Raw genomic sequence first — 25,586 nt, 5'->3', positions numbered from 1 at the left:
TGATGGCCATTCTGACCGGTGTGAGGTGATACCTCACTGTAGTTTTGATTTGCATTTCTCTAATGATTAGTGATGCTGAGCATCCTTTCATGTGTTTGTTGGCAATCTGCATGTCTTCTTTGGAGAAATGTCTGTTTAGGTCTTCTGCCCATTTTTGGATTGGGTTGTTTGATTTTTTGATATTGAGCTGCATGTAAACTCCTTATCTTTAAAAGAAAGATGTTCCAGCCGATCAGAAGGAAAAAGGCAAGGGGTCTGGACTTCATCGATATTTAGGGGACTAATCGTTGTCGCTGCCACTATTCCAGCTACAGAAGCCGAGAGAACAGTCAGCTTTCAGAGGGAAGCGGTAAAGAACTCCACAAACACCTGCCCATCCCCGAGTCCGCCCCGAGCGCTCGGATAGGGGTCGGAAGCACACCGCCCACGGCGGCCCAAGACTAGCGCTTGGGACCGCGCACGCGCACGCGCCGCCCGCCGGGGCCGCCGCACTGCGCCTGCGGGGCGGGGCGTGGCGGGCGCGGCGCATGCGCGCGGGCCCCGCCGGCAGGAAGCGGGCGCGGGGCGGGGCCTTCGGGCCGCCCCCGCCTCAGCCGCTCAAGAAGCCCAGCGGCCGCAGCGCGCGGCCCGGGATGCTGAGCCAGGCGCTCCTGCGCCTCGCGTCCGCCGTCAGCCGCAGGAGGATGAAGCTGCTGCTGGGCATCGCGCTGCTCGCCTACGTGGCCTGTGAGTGCGCCGGCTATTTCTTCCCGCCCGCGGCCTGCTCTCTCCTTCCCTCCCTCCCGCTCTGCGCGCGCGGCCGCCGGCCGGACAGGAGGCGCGGACCCTTGGCCCGGCTGCCCCGCCGCACGCGGGGCTGCGGGCAGCGGTTCCCGAGCGTGCCGCGTCGCCGGGCTGGACTAGGGGGTGCGAATGCTGTCGCCTGGCAGAGCCCCCGCGCTTGCTGCCTGCTCTTAGGAAAATTACTCCGCGTTTGGCTGCAGGGGAGCCCAGTGTCGCTGGACCCCGCCGGCCCGCGGCCGAGCTCAGGGTTCCGACGCCCGGGGGTCCCCTCGCCCGGGATCTTGGCGCCCAGGTTCCTGGACGCCCGGGGGTGCCCCCGCCCAGGTGTCCGCGCCCGGGGTCCTGGCGCCTAGGTGTTCGGATGCCCAGGGGTCTCTGCGCCCAGTATCGGAGGGTGCGGGTGCCGGTCGGCCCAGCACGGAGGCGCAGCCCCGGGGATCCCGGCGCCGCTCCAGCTTGTGTGGTTCTCCCGTCATCACTCAACCGCGGCTGCCGGACCTAGGGCAGGAGGGGCACTTTTCAGGCAGAGGGTAGACCCTGTGGTTTCTTCGAGGCAGAAGCTGTCCCTTTAAAAAAAAAAATATTCGATGGGAATGTATTTTCATTGCTGTTATTAATACTTCCCTAAGTACCAAAATTGGACCAAGTGAGCTTGTTTGAATCCTAGCCACGAGAGTGATAACACGCTGAAACGAAACACCTGCTCACCGGTTGAGTTACCAGATCTGACTCCCGAGGTGAGGGAGGCTCGGCAAAGTGATTTCAGTTGAGCTCTAGGAAGATGCGGGTGATTGAGACCCAGCCTGTCTGCTGCAGCCCAGCTGGGGGCAGTTAGTTGGGAGTAGTCTTCAAAGGAGGAAGAGCTAGTCTGAAGCTTTTCAGTCTTCAGTGAGACAGCCGAGAACCCAGGGGAAAGACCGCTTGAAGTTGTATAACTGTCGTTAGGACAATAATTATCATATCTAAATTGTCTGTGAGCTTCCCCATAGGTGCGTGAGGCTGTTTCATTGTGTCCTGTAACTATCTCAACAATCCTAGGAAATAGGTACTATCGTTATTCCCATTCTAGAGGTGAGTCTGTTAAGGCCAAGAGAAATCAGGCAGATTTACTGATGACCACACAGATGATAACCTATGGAGACCAAGACCAGAGCCCGGCAAGGCCGGGGAGCTGGGGCTAGAACCCAGGGCTGCAGCAAACTCCCTGTCGATTTTGGGTCTTCTGAAGGTAGGGGGTTGTGGAGTGCCATTCACAATTCTGTAGACCAGGAAATCCTACTGAGCCCTTACCTTTGTCTGTTCAGCCCTTACTGCTGCTTGTCCCTGTGCTTAGTCCCAGGGGACCCCAAGGAGTGCAAAACACCTGGGCAGTGTTTCTCAAACTGCTCTGTGTGTCAGAATCACCTGGAGGGTTTTCAGAACACAGGTTGCCGCCTCCCTCCTCAAGTTTCTGATTCAGTAGGTCTGGGGTGTGGCCCAGCCATTTGCATTTCTAACAGCTTCACCTCAGATACTGTTGGTGTGGTCTGGGGACCCCACTTTAGAACCTGTGGCCTAAGCAAGTGAGTTGAGTTGGCCACAAATTAGATGCCCAAATGAGGGTTAAATTATGAACAGGTAGGAAGGAAGGGAGGGAATGCACGGGAGCTTGTGCTGGGAAGTGAAGTGTGTGTAGGAGTGACTAGGCAGGCGGAGGAGGGGTTGGTTCCCAGGGAGCAGCATGTGCAGAGGTCCTGTGGCAGCCAAGAGCAGGGCATGTCCTTTGAATGTGGAGAACTGCGGTGTGGCTGGAGTATGGACACGAAGCAGCTACGAGGCTGCCCTGGCAGGCGGGTTGGAGCAGGCAGGCCTGGCGGAGGCCTCGTGCCAGCTCCCAACGCGGGTGAATTTAGCTGTGAGGTTTTAGACTAGGGTGGAGACAGTGCTGGTAACAAGCAGGGTTGCTAAGTCCCCGGGCACTTTGCAGGGAAAAGCATGACATTGTGGCTCCCGACTGACAGCGTCCGAGGACATTGAAGGTGTCCGTGAGCCATGATGCCTGTGACGTCTAGTCTCTGCTCTCCTTGTTAATTATCTTTCCCTTTTGTTTGAGAAAACGCCCCTGCTCCCAGATGACACACAGCCCCTTCTGGAAATGCTCTTGTGCCCATGCGGGCCCAGCTTCCTTGCTGGCATATAATTCTTCAGTCCAGGCCCAGGGGCTGAGCATGGGCCAGCTTGCACTGCACTGAGGTTCTTCTCCATGCATGTGTTTTCTTCTCGGTAACGGGGATTTCAGCCCTTGTAGCACTTAGATCAGTGCTGTTAGCTTCTTGGAAGAGCTCAGAGGTCTGAAAGTCATGCCAACCTGCTAGGTAGATCCCTAGGCAGAGACTCAGCTGGAATTACCTTTAGTGTTTTTGACAGGGCTAGAGTTAAAAAAGTCACATAGCCTTTGCCGGGTTTGTTGGTGTCCCCAGGCACTGTTTTCCTCTACCCGGAGGCAAGCACTTCACTTCTTTGAGCTGATGATTTTGGTGTTTGTCCTTGTGCCATAGAATTCTAGATACTACCTAGTGGCTTTCTTCTTTAGAAGACTGTTTTTTCTCCTTGCTTCCCCCCCACCAACCCACGCATCTGGTGTGATTTTAAGTAGCTCAGCACTTAGTGTTTACACGCATGACTAAATGTTGTTCACCTGAGCCTGTGAACTCACCTTTTCTTTTTCCCGGAGCTAATGACTCCACTCTCCAGGCCCTATACTTGTTAGACTGCAAGCTTTGTCGCTCATGTCTTTCTCCCCCAAGACGCTGAGCAGCCTCCCGAGCTCCCTGAGGAGGGGCCTTCGGACCTTGTGCCCCTGGCCTCAGCCCCGCAGCCCCGTTGGCCTGGAGATCCTGTCCCCAGATGGCCACCGCCTCATTTCAGCTGGAGGTCAGGGAGGAGCACTGGCAGGCGTTGGCCGCGTCTTCTCTGTCTTCACATTTAATTGACAGGTGGGTGGTGAGGCTCCATCCCTTCTGGGTCCTGGTGCCGAGGCTCAAGCCAGCTCCCGTCTCTCTGTGACTTGGTTTCTCCCGGGAGATGCCAGGCCCTGCCCTTCTCCTGCCCCTGGCGCCATCCTCCACGGCACACCTCGGCTCGGCCCCTCCGCACTCGGGTGTGCCCCGAGTGTGCATTTGTGGACGTGCGGTTGATAACTGGCCTCCTTCAGGACCACTGTTCTCAGCATGTGAAGTCCCCCTTCCAGAGTGAGGCCTCCGTGCCGCGGGGGGTCAGGGGCACCTGCGTGCGTGCCCGCCCGCCCAGGGATGCGCACCCGGCCGGTGACGTGTGCCCACGTGCCGGGTGCTTCCAAGCCTGGCCGCCCAGGAGCCTCTCTCTGCGGTTCTGGGAACCTTCCGAACTGTCCTTTGGAGCATCACCCTGCGGGTGTGCGGTGGCCTGGTCTAGTCCTCTTCCTTTCTTCTCTTCTGTCATTTTAGACTTTTGTCCTACTTTTTGGAAACTTTGTCATCTAACTCTTTTAGTGATTGAGAACATTTATGTTTGCTACCATTTTTTGTTTATGAGCGTTCTCTTTCTCCCTGAATTTAAAGAACCAAAGAGCGTGGTCTTTGTCAGGGTCTCCTCTGCACGGTGGTCGTTTGCTCACTTTTCTTCCCCTGGAGGGTCTCTTCCCCCGGTGGCTTCCTTTTTCCTTGGAGGCTTTCCCGGGATGCTGGGCCGTCTGCTCTGTTTGCACGATCGATCTTGGGCGGGTGGGGGCCCCACGGCTGCCCCATGGACCCTCAGCTGCCTCACTGGTTGGTGGAGTGCTCAGCACCCTCCGGGCAGCAGTGCCGGCTCTCCCGGGCATCCCAGGGAGCCGGGGCGGGGCTGAGTGGTACCCTGATCGTCCCCCAGCTGACGGGGCCCCGTGCCGCAGACCCTCTGCCCTCCCCTCTGCAGAGATGGACCGGGCGGGGCTGGAGCCGGCAGGGTGCCCCAGGTCCGTGTGCAGCAGGCAGGGCCCTTCTCCAGCCTCGTCCACGCGACCCGCCCCCGGCTCCCCATTCTCTTGGTTCCCCTGCCCTCTTCCTTCTTCTTCACCTCCCAGAAGCGCTTGTCCCCATCCCCGTGCACCTTGGGTTTATACCCAAAACAACAGAACAGAGGCGAAGCTTGCTTTCTGACATTTCAGAGGCACTCCTTCAGGTCTGGAAAACCCGAGTTGTGACAGTAACAGCGCTCACGTAGGTTTGGGTGTGTCCTGGGTTTTGTTGGGAGGACACCGTATTTGTGGTGCTTTCCTGCCCTGTCCCTGTTATTCCACCAAAAAGACACTAAATCACCCCTGAAAACCACGTGCAAGCATGTTTTACGTGTGTTAGCTCTGCACGTGTGATAACAGACATCAAGCTTCTCTGAGCTGGGACTTCTGAGAGAGTAGTTTTGCCCTTGGTCTGATTAGCCCTGCGTAATTGGCGATCGCTAAGTCACTCAGCAGACAGGTGCAGGTGATGGCAGTGGACTCCTGGGGGAGAAAAGGGGAAAACAGGCGAACTTGTGTAAGTGGTGCTTCCGGATTCCTCTGAGCCCGGGGGTCACTATGCTTGTTACCGCAGGTTCCCAGGGTCCCCCCAGACCCAGAAATAGGAGGCTAGAATCACCCCCCACCTTCTTGGTGGCCGGGAGGGGCAACCTGGAAATTGTTTTGACCCTCGATATCTACTGTAAGAATTTCCACACCTAATGTCTATTGTATTGAAAAAATAATTCAGCCAGCACCTAAATAACCCTCGGCCTACATATGCCAGTTCTTTTTTTTCCCCACATTTGCTCATTCTTTTCATTTTTACATATACTCCTTTGTTGAAATATTTGAAAGTTGTAGACATAGTAATACTTCATGTTTAAATACTTCAACATGTGTCTCCTAAGATCTGCATTTTCTGTGTAATCTGATCACCATTATCATAGTCTAAAAATTAACAAATAGTATCATCTGATATGCAGTCCATATTTGAATTCTCTCCGCCTGCCCCCGTGGTACCATAAATGTCCTTATAGCCTTTTCTGTTTTTTGTTTGTTTTTTAATCTAGGATCCCGTCAGGGTTTACACTTCGCTGTTATGCCTCTAACTCTTGTTTTTTCATGACATTTACCTTTTAAAAGCACAGGCTGGTTGTCCTTTAGAAACGTCCAACCTTCTGGACTTACCTGATTGTTTCCTCAGGATTAAACTCAGGTAAATATTTTTTTGATAACGCTGGTCCATTTGCATTACATCAGGCTTGTCCACTATCAGTGCTGAGTTTGATGCCGGGAGGGGCTGGCTGCCGGCCACTTGATTTCCAGGATCCGTTTTCCCAGGACCCAGCCAGGCGTTCTCTGAGACTTACAAGCCAGCGCGCTCAGCATCCATTGCCACTCCTCGCCTGGATCAGTTTTATATTGGGGATCCCCAAAACGGCAACTTTCTAATTCTGTAAATCCTCCTCTGTTTATTAACTGGCGTTCTTCTGGACAGAGAGACCGAGGCCTGCCCCTCTCTCCTCTTCCTTCCCTTCCTCCCTCCTTCCCTCTCTCTCCCTCCCTCCTTCCCTCTCTCTCCCTCCCTCCTTCCCTCTCTCTCCCTCCCTCCCTCCCTCTCTCTCTCCCCCCTCCCTCCCTCTCTCTCTCCCCCACACTCCCTCCCCCTCCCCCTCCTCCCTCCCCCCTCTCTCTCCCCCTCCTCCCTCCCCCTCCTCCCTCCCCCTCCTCCCTCTCTCCCTCCCTCTCTCCCTCCCTCTCTCCCTCCCTCTCTCCCTCCCTCTCTCCCTCCCTCTCTCCCTCCCCCCTCCTCCCCCCTCTCCTCCCCCTCTCCTCCCCCTCTCCTCCCCCTCTCCTCCCCCTCTCCTCCCCCTCTCCTCCCCCTCTCCTCCCCCCTCTTCCCCCCTCTTCCCCCCTCCTCCCCCCTCCTCCCCCCTCCTCCCCCCTCCTCCCCCCTCCTCCCCCCTCCTCCCCCCTCCTCCCCCTCTCCTCCCCCTCTCCTCCCCCTCTCCTCCCCCTCTCCTCCCCCTCTCCTCCCCCTCTCCTCCCCCCTCTCTCCCCCTCTCTCCCCCTCTCTCCCCTCTCTCCCCTCTCTCCCCTCTCTCCCTCTCTCCCTCTCTCCCTCTCTCCCTCCCTCCCCCTCCCTCCCCCTCCCTCCCCCTCCCTCCCCCTCTCCCTCCCTCTCTCCCTCCCTCTCTCCCTCTCCCTCCCCCTCCCCCCCTTAGCTTTCTGGGGACTGCTGTAATAAATTGCTAGGAACTAGGCGGCTTTAAAACAAGGGAAATTGATTCTCCCACGATTCTGGGGGCCAGAGTCAGAAATCGAGGTGTCGGCAGGGCCGCGGTGGTCCCCTGAAGACACCTTCAGGCTGCGGGTGCTTCATTCCCGGTGCTGGTCCCGTGGCCCCTCCCCTGCTGTCTGTCAGGTCCCTCCGTCCCTTATAAGGTCACTGGTCACGGGTTCGAGGGCTCAGCTGGATAATCTAAGGTGGTCTTTTGGTCTCAAGATCCTTAATTACACCTGCTAAGACCCTTTTTCCAAGTAAGGTTAGATTCCCAGGTTCTCGGAATTAGGATGTGAACATATTTTGAGGACCACCATCAATTTATACCCCCCTTTTTTTTTTTTGAAGTCACTATGGACTAGAGGTTCTCTCTATCTTTGAGCACTTCCTTGATCTCCAGATGCTCCAGGCTCATCTTGTGTTTTCTGTGCCCCAAACCTGGAATCAGCCATTTCTCCAAGGAGCCCTGCTTCCTTTCAGTGGAGAGTGTGGATTAGAACTCAGGGTCTGAGCACTCACCGAGGTGTCCTTGCTTCCAGCTCTTGCCGTGGACAGAGCCAGGACAGGTACGGATTTTTTCCAGTTGTGAGTTTATGCCGATGCCCCCAGTTTAAATCGGAATGGGGTTCTTCCTCCCCTGCCCACTTCCCATATTGCCATTTCCTCCCTCCCACTACGAAAATCTTGTTCCTGACATCAGGAACAACTCATTTGCTCTGTACTACCAGCCACACCAGTTTCAGAATCATTGCCTCCTTACCAGTACCAACGACAAGCTTAAGAAAATTCAGAATTTCTCTGTAGTCCTTAGAATCTATCTCACTCAGGGTGTACAGTTATTGTGTTCAAAAGCTCCATGAAACGTGTTTTTCTATGCCTGATACAAGTCAGGTTTATTTTTTTTTTCTGTTTGTGCTCCGTTTATTTTAGGATTTCTTTTTTCTTTCTGATTGTTAAAGTGTGTAAGCCATTTCCGTGTGCAGACGTGTCTTGCTGCAATCGCTGGCCTCCACCCTCTTCCCACTGTTGTTAGTCCATTTTATGCATCTTTGGTTTCTTTTTGCAAATCCAGGCATTAGGCTGTGTGTATACAGACACCTGCTACTCATTGTTACCAGAAGGTGGTGAATCACATAGACCGTTTTGCCCTCTTTTCCTTTCCTTCACAGTATTTCTTGGAAGGCTCTGCTATCAGCGTGTGGAGCTCACCTTTGCTCTGTGTATCTCTCCTGTGTGTGTGCCCTGCATTCTCCGTGACCAGGCTCCTGAGCAAAGCATTTTCCTTGTTGCAGATACTCTGCTCTTGGAAATACTGCTGCAGTGAGTAAGCTTGTGCGTGTGGTCCCCCGAGTCATGCCCCAGAACAGCTGTCTTCCCCACACCCCCATCAGAGCTTGTGGACAACTCACCAGGCAGAAGTGGTCTCTCCTGCTTCAGTGTGCATCCTCTTCATAGGAGTGATGTCACACATCTTTTCAAGTGTTAAAGGATGCTAATGTATCTTTTTTTGAGAACTGTTCAGCTTTTGCCCATTTTTCTGTTGACTTTTTGGTCATCTTTCCCCTCATTTTTAAGAGCTCTTAACGCATCGGGGGTGTTAGCTGTCCTTTGTGAGGTAAGCTGCGGCTGTTTTCTCAGGCCTCGAGTGGTTCCGAGGAAGATATCTGTGGTCTTGGTCCCCGTTTCTGGCACAGAACTCCTAAAACCCTTGGGGTTTCCTGAGCCATAGGGGTGTCTTCTATTGTTCCTAAGATGCCCCTTTTGATCACCCCGAGTTTTTGCTTGTGGGTGACTCAGGGTGGGCCCTAGATTGGCCTGGGACGGGGCAGGTCACTGTCAGCCTCACCCCGCCACCTCCAGGAAGGGGGTTGGGGGCTGGAGATGGAGCTTTGTAAGAAGTCCTCAGCAGTGAGGTGTGGGCTCCTCGGTGGGTGGGGAGCTGGGAGGGCGGTGCCCGGAGAGGCCGTGGAGGCTCTGGTCCCTCCCTCCGAGAGTATCCGTTCGTCTGTTCCTGAGCTGCATCCTTCCTGATAAACCGGTCGTCGTAAGGAGACTGTCTCTCTCAGTCCTGTGAGCCTTTCTAGCAAATTATCAAACCCAAGGAGGGGGTTGTGGAGCCCTGACTTGCAACCAGTTGGTTGGTGAGAAGCACAGGTGGCCCCAGGCCTGGCAGTGGTGAAGTGCGCTGTCCTGTGGGCCTGAGCCCCTCACCTGCGGGGTCTGCGCTCAGGGCGGCTCGTTGGCGTCCAGGGGGCCGGAGCGCTGGTTGGTGGTGTGGAAACCCCACACGCTGGGGTCAGCTGTGCTCTGGGGGTGGAAACACATCTTAGGACGATTTTTCCGTTTGCCCACGTGGTTCTTAAGAACGTGGTCCAGGTGTTTGGCGGGAGGTGAGAGGCTTAGGCCGTGAGGGGCGCGGTGCCCTGGAGGCCCGGGGGTCAGCGGGTGGAGAGGTGCACGGGGTTGGACCCTGGAGCCCAGGGCGGAGGTGACAGGTGCAGGGACTGGGGGCCCTCGGGGCCAGGAGGCAGCGCTGGAGGTCTGCCCCGGTGGGAACCCTTCAGTGAGAGGAGCTGTTGTTGGAGGAGAGCCGTGCAGCTGAGGAGCCAGGATGTGATCCACCTGCCCCAGATGCTCAGACTCGGGGCCAAGAGCCGCCTGCGTTGCCCCCCACCCGGGCCTGTGGCTGGGTGTCGCCCGCAGCTCTGCACCCTCCCTGGGCTCCAGCCTGCCGGGCGTGGGCTGGCAGGTGTGAGCCTGGTGAGGCGGGGGGAGCCCTGCCGCAGGGACGGAGTCCTGCGGGGCGGGGGGCGGCCGGGGTGTCCCGTGGGGCTGGCTTTGAGGGGGCCACCCCGTGGAACCCTGCACGCTGGAACTTCCGTGTGTGCATACACGTCTCCCTTCATCGTCTTCCGTTTCCTGCCTTTGTCCGTGTGGGATGAACATAATAGAGTACGTGTAATACGCGTGGGTCACGATCACCGGAGTGGGCGATGGGAGTGGTGTGGAGACTTGGAATCGGAGCAGGGGCGGGATGGCGACGAGTCACCTGGAGAGAAGGCGGGAGTGCCGCGTGAGAGGGCAGACACGGAAGAGCAGCCGCGCGCGTCCTGCGCTGGCCGGAGCCTGACGAGGGGACCGGCACGGGGCCGGGGCCGTGGGCTCGAGGGACTCGCTGGGGCAGGAGCGCGAGGGTCTGCCGGCCACCTGGAGGGAGGGGCGCCCAGAGCTGTGCCCATCACAGCAGGAGAGGCGGCAGGGCTCTTGTGACATCGGTTTGGTTTTTATTTTAGTTTAATTTTTATTTTATATCGGAGTACAGTTGATTTACAGTATTGTGTTAGTTTCAGGTGTACAGCAAAGGGATTCAATTATACGTATATATATATCCTTTTCAGATTCTTTTCCATTGTAGGTTATTACAAGGTATCGAATATAGTCCCCTGTGCTATATGGTAGGTCCTTGTTGGTTACCGATTTTGTATACAGTAGTATGTATATGTTCATCCTAAACTCCTAATTTGTCCCTCCCCCCTTTCCCCCTTTGGTAATTAAGTTTATTTTGTGTGTCTGAGAGTCTTTTTCTGTTTTGTAAAGAAGTTGTTTAACGGTTGTCTTAGAACGCAGAGCCTTCGGAGGCCTTGAGCAGGGAGGGGAACAGAGGTGGGCTCTCAGCTTGCGGGGAGATCGGCCGGAGCACTTTTTAAACCCCGATGGCTCCCCATCCCCTGAGTTTCTGATTGGGGAGCCCTGTTGGGGCCTGAGAATCTGCATTTCCGACGGGCTTCCGGGGAAACGCTGTGTAGCTCTGGTCCAAATGAGCCTCTGCCCTGTCTACCTCGAGGGTCCCGGGGGCCAGGGGCTGTCCCCTCTCCAGGCTCCTCAAACAGTGGGGAGTCCTCGAGGTGACAATTGGGTTTGGGGTCTCTACTGCCTGACCGGCTCGGGGATCTCACTGGTCACCCTGCACTTTGCAAGTGTGGTGCTGCCCTACCTGGACGGACGTGACACTTCGGCTCCCCTGCAGACCTGAGGGAACTTATTTCAGACTTTCTCCCTGCGGACTGTGGAAATTGCAGTAATACCAGAGCCTAGAAAGGCCTTCCTCGTGTTTCTCAGACTGTCTTCTGTGTAAATACACCTGCATGAAGTTTTGAACGTGTGTCTAGTGTGAACAAGCAGAAATGGATTCTACTAAGTCTCTCATCTCAGTTAATAAGTGACATTTTTACACGTAAAGACTTTCTAACGGGACCGATGTTATTAACGCCCACAGTTTCTTGCGTTTTTAACCACTTTGGGGCAAAAATTATTCCCATGGAAATGTTGGTGCAGCTTTCTTAGGAGAGTCTCTGGGAAGGTGTGAGTCACTTAAAGGTGTTCTGTGCTGAATTTTGGGACCCGCCAGCTGGGACTCTGGAGGCTGCGGGGTGGGGAGCTGGAGGGCTTGTGCTGGGGCTCATCCCGGAGGCCGTCCTGGAGGAGGCGTCTCGGGAGGGAAGCAGGGCTGGCGCAGGGCCTCCTCACGGGGCCTGGGAAGGACGCCAGCCGCCAGCCTGCCGGGGCTCCCCAGACCGCCTCATCCGGGCAGCTTCCATTCTGTGTAACCGCTGGCATGAACGCAGGTCGGGCCGGTGGGGCAGGGTTCTGGGCCAGCTCTCCTCAGGTCGGGGGGCAGGAGGGCTCCCCATTCCGTGGCTGCTGTCCTTCGTGTGTGGTGCTGCCTGACCCTTAGCACCTGATGGTTTTAGGGAGACCTGGAGGCGGGGAACCTCCCTCCTCTGACAGCCCCCTGCCTTACCTGGAGAATTTTAAACAGAATCGTATCTTGTGATGTGAACCGTCTGATCGGTTTAGGATGCGTGTTCTTGTCTGCTTTGAAGGCCTTCAGTTGAGCCACCGCAGGGTCTATATCTGTTCCTCGGAGGCTGGAGTTGTCAGGGTTCGTGGGAGGTGAGCAGGGCTCCTCTTTCCTGGGCGCGTTTGATGCTGTGATCACACAAGGCAGGCAGCCTACATGGTAGGGATGGGGGCCCCTGGGACCTCAGCCACCCTTTCTGCCCAGGCGGGAGGAACTTTGCCCGGATCCTGGGTCGATGGGAGATTAAAGCACCTGTCGGTGCTCTGGTTCTGGTTGTTTCGCTGCGTGACCGACCACTTCAGGACTTGCTGGCACAGAGCAGCGGCTGTTTCACCACGCTCATGGGTCTGTGGGGTGGGAATTTGAAAAGCAGAGTCTGTTCTCTGGTGGAGTCTAGCCTGACGGTTGGGACTCACACAGCGGGGCTGGAGGGTCCCCTTCCCGGAGACTCGGCTGGCAAGTCTGCCCCTGAGGACAGCTCGGCCGGCGTGGTTGTTGGAGCCCCTGTGGGTGACCTGTCTGCCCTCGGGCGTTTGCGGTCCTGCTGGCTGGCCCTGGGCTGCAGGATCCGGTGTTTCAGCAACCGAGGCCCACATGCACGCTGGTTCTGACCGGCTGCCCAGACTGTGGGGAGGGCCAGGACCCCTCCTCTGATGGGATGTGTCACCTGTGGCACCAGGGAGGTTCTCGGTCTCTGAACATCACGCTGACGCTGCGGAGTGCAGCGGACGGGCTGGGCCTGGCCTCTGATGAGCCCCGTCTCAGGACCCGGGAGGAGCAAGGGCGGCCAGGGGAAGGCACCGCACTGCAGCGTCCTGGAACTTTCTCTGCAGACGGTGCGTGGTTCGGATGAGCCCAGGAGCCTGGGCGGCACGGGTTTCCATTGTGAATCCACCTCTGGATGAAGCATTTCTTACCTGCGCAGGTGGAGTATCTTCCTCGATCAGTGGGCTGCGTGGCCCTGAGGATTTCACGAGGTCTCGATGCTCAGTTTGGGTTTGATCACGTGTCCCACGGGCGTCTGGGGGGAATGAGCTTAGCAGCCCGGTTTGGGGAAAACAAGGCACCTGTCTCCGTGGGAGTGGGGATGAGCCCGGGCCCTAGACGGGCCATGCAGGCCTGGGAACGAGACCCCCGCATGGCCCTGTCACACGGCTGTGAGGTGACCTGACAGGTCACAGGTGCTCCTCTTGGCTCTGGTCTTCAGCTGTGACGTGGGAGTGACAGCGTGACCTTGGGCTTGGAAACGGTGAGCCCAGGAGGCCCCTGGAAGGGCCCTGGGGTCATTCCAGCGCCACCGAGTCCCTGCGCCACCTTGGCCTTGTCCCGAGACCCAGGCTGGGGCCGCCGGCCTCCTGCCCCAGGCCTCCGTTCCTGCCCCCCGTTAGACACCTCTCCCCGTCACTGTGGGATGGAGGGGGAGCCGAGAGTGCGCTTGTCCCAGCCGTTACCCCTCCCACAGCCGCCCCCGAGCTCTTAGCCTGTGACAGCACCCGTGTCACACCCGCCCTGACCTCCCGGCCTATCCTGACGCCCCGTCCTCTGCTTTCAGCTCACTTCTCCTCTGCCCGTCTGCCCCTCACACCCCTGCTTCCTCTGGTGCTGAAACCCTGCTGCCTTCCCCACACTGAGTGATGCTGGTCACCTGCTAACCAGGGGCCGGCTACCAAAGGGGAAGCAGTGGTGCCCGCATCCGGTTCATGGGCAGAATCCTCGGGGGAGCTTGTCAGGAACACAGCCCCGGAGGCCCACCCTGACCTGCAGCCTCGTCTTCCCTCCCCAGGGACCTCTGCTGCCGTTCTCCTCCCAGGGCATCCCTCTCCTTCTGAGCCCAGAAGGTGGCTCTGCTTCTGAAGATAAAAAGGACTAAGCAAATGATGTTTGTAAGAAAGGAAAAACATTCCCTGACCTCCGTTGGGCTGGTTTTGGTGCCTGGCCTGCCCGTGCTTGGTGTTTTGAGTGTGAATAAGGAAACTCCTGCTCTTGCAGGGAGACCCACCGTAAGCCGCCAATTAAAAAGAGGTGTGCCGTGGTCACCATGGCCACACAGGGGGCCACAGCATCCCCTGCAGCGGGGAGGTGGGGGCTGTCCCGTGAATGGAGTGCCCAGCCGAGGTGCCCGGAGACCCCTGTAAAGGCAGCTGAAGTGGTGAGGAGGTGCGGAGTTCTGTGGGAGCAGGGGGCTGCAAGGAGGTCCGATGGTGAGGAGGGGGGGTCACGAAGCCCTGGGGTGGGCGGGGAAGAGCAGCTGGGGAGGAGGGCGCGTGTCCAGGTGCCCGCGAAGGGGCATTTCCCGCCCACCGTCCGCATTATCCATTTGTAAAGGGCCGTGAAGCTCCTTCGGTGCGCGTCTTCCCCAGCAGATCCCAGGGCCGCCCACGCTTCCCGAGGGAGAGACAATAAAGCAGAGCCCTGGTGGGGTGGGGGGATGACTCGGGAGACTGTGTGTCTACTTCCCGGGAGGGCTGGCAGCCTTACCTGCTCTCAGGTGGTCTAGGTGACCACAGGAGGACCGAGAAATGTCTCCAAAATGGACGTTTTCAACAGATTCAAGAAGAGGTTAAGAAGGAGAAAACGGAATAAACTAATAACCGAGGGAGGATTTGGGAAGATGGTCAAAAGGCTGTCACCACTCGGAAAGCACCTTAGGGCTGGGTCATTCTCGCGTGCAGTTAGTTCCCTGGCACAGAGAGAGGGGGACGCTTCTGGGCTGTTTTGACGAGGAGCTAATCCTAAAGCCGGAATGAGACAAGGTACTCATTTCAGGTCCACAGTGAAGACAAGTGTCGCAGGGTCTGCACCTCCTGGTTCACGGACACCTGGCATCCCAGGTGAGCAGTGACCCAGATACAGACTGGGGACAGGGGGCATGCAGCTTAGCAGGGGCTCAAGAATGTTTTCCGTCCTTTTTACATAGCAAGGTAAGCACATAGATACAAGGAAAAACTAGTCACATCAGCACTTGAACTCAGTATTTTGGCGTCTTCAGATGGTCTTTTTTTTTCTGTGTAATTTTTAGTAGCAGATATATTTTCTTGTCTGGGGCTGTCACACCTGCCTTATCAGGTTGCAGCATGGTTTTGTTGCCGTATTTTTATTGAGATGTAATTGACATATAACGTTTTACTAGTTTCACGTGTACCTGTGATGATTCAGTGTGCGTGTGTATTGGGAAACGATCACCATAAGTTTACTTAACATCCGTCACCACACAGTTACAGATTTGTGTGCATGCGTGATGAGATCTTTGAAGACTCACTGTCTTAGCAGCTTCCTTCAAATACTCAGGACAGTGTTGTTGACTACAGTCACATGCTGTACACGACATCCCCAGGACTTAGTTTAACCGCACTTCACACCACCCATCCCTCACCTCCCACCTCCCACGTCTGGCAACCGCTGATCTGTTCTCTGTACCTGTGAGCTTGGGTTTTTGTTGTTTGTTTTTAGATTCTGCATGTAAGTGAGATCCTACGGTATTTGTCTTTCTCTGACATTTCACTTGGTGTAATGCCTTGAGGATCCAGCAATGTTGCCACAAACGGCAGCATTTCCATCTTTTTACGGCTGAATCATATTCCATCGCGTATATGCACCATACCTTCTATACCCATTCATCCGTCAGTGGACACTCAGCTTGCTTCTGTATCCTGGCTATTGTGAATAGTGCCGCGGTGAACATAGAGGTACATGTATCCTTTGGAATTAGTGTTCTCATTGCCTTTGGATAAATACCCTGGAGTGGAATTGCTGGATCGTGGTAGTTCAGTTTTTAATTTTTTGAGGAACCTCTGTACCATTTTCTGTAACGGCTGCACCAGTTTACATTCCCACAGTGAGAGAACCAGGGTTCCCTTTCCTCTGCACCCTCACCAACACCTGTTATCGCTTATCTTTTTTGATAATTGTTAGTCATATTTAATGACTTTATGATTTTATCACGTGAATGGCTATATCATAATTTATGTAATAGTTCCCCAATTGTAATGTATTTTGGTTTATTCTTTTTTTCTTTAATTATAAATAAGGCTGTGACTTGTGAAGGCAGCTTTCTTGTGTGTATACTTATTTCCTGAGGATAATCCTCAAAAGTAAGATCACATGGTCCAAAGGCACAAACATTCTTTGTTTTGTAATGAGTAATGAATATAGTACAGCCTCATTTTAATTTCTCCCATTTCTTGCTTACTTGCCACTTTCTACTTATTTATTGCTCATCTTTTCGATCATAGTTTCTTCTTGTATTTGAAGAGGGCTGTGCTTTTATGGTTTCATCATGCCCCGTGTTCACAATGGGGATCTCTTGCGAGGAGCATGATTTTGGACACTGAGAACTCTGCAGTAAACGTTTATTAACCCCCTGCTGGGTATCGGCAGATGCAGTGAGAACATGCCTAGTGTCGCCCTTCACCTCAGGGCTTTCCCAAGCTCACAGAATTGCCAGCCCCAGACTCCAGGGTGTGTGTGTATTTGCTCCCTGCTTTCCCCAGAGTCTGGTAGCACCTGAGCGCTCCTGGCCTCGAGAGGTGCGCATCACTGGGGGCGTGGTCACGTGGGGGCCGTGTCGGGATGCGGACAGAGCCTTAGCGACACCGTTCTCTAAACGTGGGCGTCTCTCTGTGAGGTACCCTCTGGTCAGTAACTTCAAGTGCGTGTCGTGATCTACTGTGTCTGTAAAGTCACCCCTGGTAAAATCCACTGCGGCAGCCGGACTGGTTTAGACACGGTTACTCAGGTGTCTGCCGTCAAGGAGGTGGCCCAGCAGATGAGGCTGTGATGTAGGGGAGCTGGGTGAGGGCTGAGAGAGAGGACGGCCACAGGGTCAGGCCATCCTCTACTTCTCTGAGTCTCGGTCTCGTCAACATTGGACGGGAGAGGTTGGACTGAGGCCTGGGATCTCTTTTATTCTTTCAGTTCTTTGATTCCCATGACTGGCTCTTCCTCAAAGGCTGGGGACGTACTGCATATCAAAGCACATGTGCACCATGGCACTCCAGGCCCCAAAAGGTTATGCCAGAGTTAGGGGTATATAGGGTCATCTTTTCGCTTATGTTTAGTCGTACTTATTATTTTATTTATGTAGGTATGTATGTATGTATTCTTGGCCGCACCGTGCAGCATGCAGGGTCTTGGTGCCCCGACCAGGGATCGAACCTGCACCCCCTGCAGTGGAAGCACGGAGTCCTAACCGCTGGACCTCCAGGGAAGTCCCAGGACTTATTATTTTGAAAGTGTGCATTTTATTGTCTTCGTGAGCTACAGTTTTCATAGGCAACTTTAAGATATTGGTTAAAAATTAATATATTAGTTGGAGTCCTTGAATGTTATGAACTTAAATATTGACTTTTCCTTTTTCTTTCTCTTACAGCTATTTGGGGCAACTTGGTTAATATGAGGTAATTGTTTTTAATAACTCGGCTGTTATGTTTGGGTTGAAAGGATACATTTCATGGTTATACATATACACCATGATGTCATGGGCTGATTGAGGACGACGTAAAAGCGGAACTGAGCTTCTTGCTGTTCACACGTCCAGCTCGTCTTCTCTCCTGGGGTGCTCTGGAGGACGCAGCTGGTTATCACGCTGACCCCAGTCCAGCTCAGATGTGACGGTGAATCTCGAGGCAGCCGTGGCGGCTCCTTGGTGGTGCCCGCCTCAGGCCTCCCTGGCCTTGTAGACAGGAGAGGGTGGACCTGAGCTTTCAGGCTCCTGAAATGTAAATGGCATTTCTGGGCGGCTTGAGCAAAGCACTCAGGGGCACCTTTCCAAAGCCTCTTAGGGAAACCGAGGCTGCCCTCACCCCCAGGAGCAGACCAATGGATGCTTGAGACCACTGTCCGTCCCAGGGGAGGGAGGGCCCGGGGACCTTCTGGCCTGAGTGAGCATCGTTTGTGTTGCTCAGCAGAGCATGAGGGCCACTTGTAAAAGTCAAATCCTTGTGTCAGTATTCTTAAAAAAAAAAAAAAAAATCAGCGAAAGTAATAAGTATTACTGTATTCACTGTAAAAACAAAGTTGGTGCCCTGAGTACAGTTTTACATTTAAAGAAAAATCCCCTCCACTTTGTATTTCTTGGTGTGACAATCAAAGAGCAGCAGTCGCACCGTGGTGACAGCAGGTTTGGGAAGTCGGCGCAGCTGCGGGCAGCCGGGGAGGGTCGCTCTGCCCCCACAGGGCTCTTCACGTCCCGCGGGGTTTGCAGGGCGGCTGGGGCCGTGTTGACCCAGTTCCTCCCGCCGGGGCTGGTGTGTGTCTCCTGACAGAGGCCCCTGTGTGTGGCTGGAGGGCTGCTCAGGCCCCATTAAAGGAGCTCTGTCTTTGCACTTGGAAAAACTCCATTTTGCATTAAATCCCAGGAAAGCCCAGCAGAGAAACTTGTACTCCCTATAGACACGCTTCCTGCCTCTAATTTACAATCCCTTGTTGGGTGGAATGTGAAAGTGAGATGGTCTTAGTTGAACAGAAGCGCCCCGTAAGGTGGCGGTGAGCCTGGGGTACGGGGCTGAGGGCTACCTCCAGCCCCCTCCTCCCTCGCCATCCTGGGGGGTTGGTGCCCGGGACGGGTCCTCAGGGAGGGAGGGGGCAACATGCAGCCTTTGGCCTGTGTTGTGGTGATTTGTTCAGAAATACACCTGGGAGTCACAAAGTCTTTCAACTGGTCTCAGTTTTGTAGTTTTCTCCTCAACAGGTCCATCCAGGAAAATGGTGAACTCAAGATTGAAAGCAAGATTGAAGAGGTTAGTCTCTTTTCCAAACTTTGCCCCTCCTTTTCCTGCTCATTTGTCCACTTAGTTCCTTTGCTTGCGCTGGTATCTTTATTGTGGCCGCTTCATGCCGACCTGTGATTCTGAAACCATCTCGCAAGAAATCATTCCCTCATTTAAGAAGAGACTTTCTGTTTATTAGGCTGTGGCCGCACCTCTGTGTCAGCATTTGTCCATTTGTAAAGGTGCAGTCTGTTAAATTCTGCCCTACAGGCAAGATGGATTTATGCTCTTATGTGACTTTTCAGGGGAGCCTTTCCAGGCTTCCTTAGAGGAACGGCAGTGAGGACCTTCACCAGGGATGGGGGCAGGGGCCGCCCTCCACTCACCTGAGCAGGTGCCAACAGGAAACACGGCCTGACTCGTTTGCGAGGACCTGGGGACACACAGAGCAGGGCGGGCGCACAAGCGGACACACAGAGCAGGGTGGGCGCACGAACGGACACACAGAGCAGGGTGGGCGCACGAGCGGAGGGGAGGCTGCGGCCTGCCTCACTGAAAGCCGGCAACTCTAGCCCACTTCACACCTTCTGGTTAAAATAATTGCTCGTGTTTTAGTCCAGTGTCGGTGCAGACAGACTGTTGTAATATGGGCTGTGGGAGGGCTGGGGGCCGCTCACTGTGATTTGGAGGCACATACCGGTCATCCTGTGCAGCCCGGCCCTGGCCCGTGAATGCTGTGGACACACGGTGTGCGACGCAGGCGCTGTGTTGATGGCAGGCGACACACCGGGGGCAGCCCCCAGGGCTCCTCTCTCTCACCTGAAGAGAAGCGGGGGTGGTGATCACCTGTTTTCACGAGCCTGAACCACCTTTGATGTTGCCCGTGAGGTCGGGAAGGAAAAAGGTGAATTTCCTGAGAGCTTAGGCATCTCTGGAGTGAGAGATTCCAACACGCGGTTCAGTATCTCGATTCTAGGATTGTGAGTCACGGGGTCTTAACCTCAAGCTGGAGGTGAATCGTAGAAAGAATTAAAATCTGTTTCACATCACGTCCTGTCCGTCTGGAACATCAGAATGGGTGCATGTGGCGGAGGACTGGGTTTCTGCTTGAAAACTGATACTGGTTATTTTTGTTTTAGATTGTTGAACCACTAAGAGAGAAAATCAGAGATTTGGAAAAAAGGTATGTGTACCTTTTCTTTTGTGTCTAAGAAAATACTTATATCTTACTGACCTTAGAAGGTCAATATCTAATGTCAGTTCATCTCAGCTGAGTAATTAACTCTGTAATTTCAAAGATACAGGGCACTTTCAAGACAGGGACTTTTCCATGAGAACGTCAATTTTTACTCTAAAATTCGGATGCATTGTTTTTAAATCTTTTTTTCCTTTGCTCATTAAAAACTATTTCTGATGGAAGCTATGGGCTCTCTCCAGAAAAAAAATTTATTTAAATGATTTTTTTAACATCTTTATTGGAGTATAATTGCTTTACAATGTTGTGTTAGTTTATGCTGTATAACAGAGTGAATTAGCTATATGCATACGTATATCCCCGTATCCCCTCTCTCTTGTGTCTCCCTCCCACCCTCCCTATCCCACCCCTCTAGGTGGTCACAAAGCACCGAGCTGATCTCCCTGTGCTACGCGGCTGCTTCCCACTAGCTATCTACCTTACGTTTGGTAGTGTATCTATGTCCATGCCACTCTCTCACTTCGTCCCAGCTTACCCTTCCTCCTCCCCGTGTCAACTCCATTCTCTACATCTGCGTGTTTATTCCTGTCCTGCCCCTAGGTTCTTTAGAACCTTTTTTTAAAGATTCTATGTATATGTGTTAGCATACGGTATTTGTTTTTCTCTTTCTGCCTTACTTCACTCTGTATGACAGACTCTAGGTCCATCCAACTCACTACAAATAACTCAAATTCATTTCTTTTTATGGCTGAGTAATATTCCATTGTATATATGTGACACATCTTCTTTATCCGTTCATCTGTCGATGGACCCTTAGGTTGCTTCCATGTCCTGGCTATTGTAGGTAGAGCTGCAGTGAACATTTTGGTACATGACTCTTTTTGAATTATGGTTTTCTCAGGGTATATGCCCAGTAGTGGGATTGCTGGGTCCGTAAGGTAGTTCTACTTTTAGTTTTTTAAGGAACCTCCATACTGTTCTCCATAGTGGCCGTATCAGTTTACATTCTCATCAACAGTGCAGGAGGGTTCCCTTTTCTCCACACTCTCTCCAGCATTTATTGTTTGTAGATTTTTTGATGATGGCCATTCTGACCGGTGTGAGGTGATACCACACTGTAGTTTTGATTTGCATTTCTCTAATGATTAGTGATGTTGAGCATCCTTTCATGTGTTTGTTGGCAATCTGTATATCTTTGGAGAAATGTCTATATAGGTCTTTTGCCCATTTTTGGATTGGGTTTTTTTGTTTGTTTGTTTGTTTTGCGGTACACGGGCCTCTCACTGTTGTGGCCTCTCCCATTGCGGAGCACAGGCTCCAGACACGCAGGCTTCACAGCCATGGCTCACGGGCCCAGCCGCTCCGCGGCATGTGGGATCTTCCTGGACTGGGACATGAACCCGTGTCCCCTGCATCGGCAGGTGGACTCTCAACCACTGCGCCACCAGGGAAGCCCGGGTTGTTTGTTTTTTTGATATTGAGCTGCATGAGCTGCTTGTGTATTTTTGAGATTGATCCTTTGTCAGTTACTTCGTTTGCAAATATTTTCTCCCATTCTGAGGGTTGTCTTTTCATCTTGTTTGTAGTTTCCTTTGCTGTGCAAAAGCATTTTTTGCGGTACGCGGGCCTCTCACTGTTGTGGCCTCTCCCGTTGCAGAGCACAGGCTCTGGACGCGCAGGCTCAGCGGCCGTGGCTCACGGGTCTAGCCGCTCCACAGCATGTGGGATCTTCCCGGACCGGGGCACGAACCCGTGTTCCCTGCATTGGCGGGAGGACTCTCAACCACTGCACCACCAGGGAAGCCCCTGTGCAAAAGCTTTTAAGTTTCATTAGGTCTCATTTGTTTATTGTTTTTATTTACATTACTATAGGAAGTGGAACAAAAAAGATCTTGGTGTTATTTATGTCATAGAGTGTTCTGCCTATGTTTTCCTCTAAGAGTTTTATAGTGTCTGGCTTTACATTTAGGTCTTTAATCCATTTTGAGTTTATTTTTGTGTATGGCATTAGGAATTGTTCTAATTTCATTCTTTTGCATGTAGCTGTCCAGTTTTCCCAGCACCACTTGTTGAAGTGGCTGTCTTTTCTCCGTTGTATACTCTTGCCTCCTTTATCAAAGATAAGGTGACCATATGTGCATGGATTTATCTCTGGGCTTTCTGTCCTGTTCCATTGTTCTATATTTCTGTTTTAGTGCCAGTACCATACTGTCTTGATTACTGTAGCTTTGTACTATAGTCTGAAATCTGGGAGCCTGATTCCTCCAGCTCCATTTTTCTTTCTCAGGATTGCTTTGGCTATTCAGGGTCTTTTGTATTTCCATACAAATTGTGAAATTTTTTGTTCTAGTTCTGTGAAAAATGCCAGTGGTAGTTTGATAAGGATTGCACTGAATCTGTAGACTGCTTTGGGTAGTATAGTCATTTTCACAATGTTGATTCTTCCAATCCAAGAACGTGGTATATCTCTCCATCTGTTTGTATCATCTTTCATTTCTTTCATCAGTGTCTTATAGTTTTCTGCATACAAGTCTTTTTTCTCCTTAGGTAGGTTTATTCCTAGATATTTTATTCTTTTTGTTGCAGTGGTAAATGAGAGTGTTTCCTTCATTTCTCGTTCAGATTTTTCATCATTAGTGTATAGGAATGCAAGAGATTTCTGTGCATTAATTTTGTATCCTGCTACTTTACCAAATTCATTGATTAGCTCTAGTACTTTTCTGTTAGCATCTTCAGGATTCTCTGTGTATAGTATCATGTCATCTGCAAACAGTGACAGTTTTACTTCTTTTCCGATTTGTATTCCTTTTATTTCTTTTTCTTCTCTGATTGCTGTGGCTAAAACTTCCAAAACCATGTTGAATAATAGTGATGAGAGTGGATAGCCTTGCATTGTTCCTGATCTTAGAGGAAATGGTTTCAGTTTTTCACCATTGAGGACAATGTTGGCTGTGGGTTTGTCATATATGGCCTTTATTATGTTGAGGTAAGTTCCCTCTATGCCCACTTTCTGGAGAGTTTTATCATAAATGAGTGTTGAATTTTGTCAAGCTTTTTCTGCATCTGTTGAGATGATCATATGGTTTTTATCCTTCAATTTGTTAATATGGTAGAACACATAGATTTGCGTATATTAAAGAATCCTTGCATTCCTGGGGTAAACCCCACTTTATCATGGGGTATGATCCTTTTAATGTGCTGTTAGATTCTGTTTGCTAGTATTTTGTTGAGGATTTTTGCATCTATGTTCATCAGTGATATTGGCCTGTAGTTTTCTTTCTTTGTGACAACTTTGTCTGGTTTTGGTATCACGGTGATGGTGGCCTTGTAGAATGAGTTTGGAAGTGTTCCTCCCTCTGCTATATTTTGGAAGAGTTTGAGAAGGATAGGTGTTAGCTTTTCTCTAAATGTTTGATAGAATTCGCCCGTGAAGCCATCTGGTCCTGGACTTTTGTTTGTTGGCAGATTTTTAATCACAGTTTCTGTGTTTCAGTGCTGTGATTGGTTTGTTTATATTTTGTATTGCTTCCTGGTTCAGTCTCAGGAGGTTGTGCTTTTCTAAGAATTTGTCCATTTCTTCCAGGTTGTCCATTTTATCAACATATAGTTGCTTGTAGTAATCTCTCATGATCCTTTTGTATTTGTGCAGTGTCAGTTGTTACTTCTTTTTCATTCCTAGTTCTGTTGATTTGAGTCTTCTCCCTTTTTTTCTTGATGAGTCTGGCTAATGGTTTATCAATTTTGTTTATCTTCTCAACAAACCAGCTTTTAGTTTTATTGATCTCTGCTGTTGTTTCCCTCATTTCTTTTTCATTTATTTCTGATCTGATCTTTATGATTTCTTTCCTTCTGCTAACTTTGGGGTTTTTTTGTTCTTCTTTCTCTAATTGCTTTAAGTGTAAGGTTAGGTTGTTTATTTGAGATTTTTCTTGTTTCTTGAGGTAGGATTGTTTGCTATAAACTTCCCTCTCAGAACTGCTTTTGCTGCATCCCATAGGTTTTGCATCATCATATTCTCATTGTCATTTGTTTCTAGGTATTTTTTGATTTCCTCCTCAGTGATCGCTTTGGTTATTTAGTATCGTAGTGTTTAGCCTCCATGTGTTTGTATCTTTTACAGTTTTTTTCCTGTAATTGATATTTAGTCTCATAGCATTGTGGTCAGAAAAGATACTTGATACGATTTCAGTTTTCTAAAATTTACCAGGGCTTGATTTGTGACCCAAGATATGGTCTGTCCTGGGGAATGTTTCATGAGCACTTGAGAAGAAAGTGTATTCTGTTGTTTTTGGATGGAATGTCCTATAAATATCAATTAATTGAAGCTTGTGTTTCCTTATTTATTTTCATTTTGGCTGTTCTGTCCATTGGTGAAAGTGGGGTGTTCAAGTCTCCTACTATGATTGTGTTACTGTTGCTTTCCCCTTTTATGGCTGTTAATATTTGCCTTATGTATTGAGGTGCTCCTGTGTTGGGTGCATAAATATTTACAATTATTATATCTTCTTGGATTGATTCCTTGAACATTATGTAGTGTCCTTCTTTGTCTCTTATAATAGTCTTTATTTTAAAGTCTATTTTGTCTGAGTATTGCTACTCCAGCTTTCGATTTCCATTTGCATGGAATATCTTTTTTCATCCCCTCACTTTCAGTCTGTATGTGTCCCTAGGTCTGAAGTGGGTCTCTTGTAAGCAACATATATATGGGTCTTATTTTTGTATCCATTTAGCCAGTCTATGTCTTTAGGTTGGAGCATTTAATCCATTTACATTAAAGGTAATTATTGATATGTATGTTCCTATTACCATTTTCTTAATTGTTTTGGTTTTGTTTTTGTAGGTCTTTTACTGCTCTTTTGTTTCCTGTGTAGAGAAGTTCCTTTAGCATTTGTTGTAAAGCTGGTTTGGTGGTGCTGAAGTCTCTTAACTTTTCCTTGTCTGTAAAGGTTTTAATTTCTCCTTCAAATCTGAATGGCATCCTTGCTGGGTAGAGTAATCTTCGTTGTAGGTTTTTCTCTTTCATCACTTTAAATATGTCCTGCCACTCCCTTCTGGCTTGCAGAGTTTCTGCTGAAAGATCAACTGTTAACCTTATGAGGATTCCCTTGTGTGTTATTTGTTGCTTTTCCCTTGCTGCTTTTAATATTTTTTCTTTGTGTTTAACTATTGATAGTTTGATTAATATGTGTTTTGGTGTATTTCTCTTTGGGTTTATCCTGTATGGACTCTCTGCGCTTCCTGGACTTGATTGGCTATTTCCTTTCCCATGTTAGGGAAGTTTTCAACTATAATCTCTTCAGATATTTTCTCAGACCCTTTCCTTTTCTCTTCTTCTTCTGGGACCCCGTAATTCAAATGTTGGTGCGTTTAATATTGTCCTAGAGGTCTCTGAGACTGTCCTCAAGTCTTTTCATTCTTTTGTCTTTATTCTGCTCTACGGTAGTTATTTCCAGTATTTTATCTTCCAGCTCACTTATCCATTCTCTGTCTCAGTTATTCTGCTATTGATTCCTTCTAGAGTATTTTTTTTTTTTTTTTTTTTTTTTTTTTTTTCTTGCGGTATGCGGGCCTCTCACTGTTGTGGCCTCTCCCGTTGCGGAGCACAGGCTCCGGACGCGCAGGCCCAGCGGCCATGGCTCACGGGCCCAGCCGCTCCGCGGCATATGGGATCCTCCCAGACCGGGGCACGAACCCGCATCCCCTGCATCGGCAGGCGGACTCTCAACCACTGCGCCACCAGGGAGGCCCTAGAGTATTTTTAA

The 25,586-nt window shown here is 51.4% G+C and overlaps 1 protein-coding gene across 2 annotated transcripts in view; it reads left to right on the top strand.

Moving 5' to 3' along the window:
- Positions 1-555: 555 nt before the first annotated feature.
- Positions 556-25,586, top strand: part of UXS1 (UDP-glucuronate decarboxylase 1) — a 75,533-nt gene continuing 50,502 nt past the window's right edge. Inside the window, exons 1-4 of one of the 2 annotated variants that reach the window (XM_082643083.1) lie at positions 556-726; positions 17,291-17,318; positions 18,611-18,659; positions 19,769-19,812. In XM_082643083.1, the coding sequence (XP_082499209.1) occupies positions 633-726; positions 17,291-17,318; positions 18,611-18,659; positions 19,769-19,812 (215 nt within the window). In that variant the 5' untranslated portion in view covers positions 556-632. Of the gene's footprint in view, positions 727-17,290; positions 17,319-18,595; positions 18,660-19,768; positions 19,813-25,586 lie in introns of both variants that reach the window. The other variant, XM_082643082.1, reaches the window with a different exon arrangement.

Source organism: Mesoplodon mirus, assembly GCF_964341445.2.
Source record: "Mesoplodon mirus genome assembly, chromosome: 14".
NCBI lineage: Eukaryota > Metazoa > Chordata > Mammalia > Artiodactyla > Ziphiidae > Mesoplodon > Mesoplodon mirus.
Note: the sequence above shows the minus strand (reverse complement) of the source record. Positions and strands in the feature narration are given on the sequence as shown.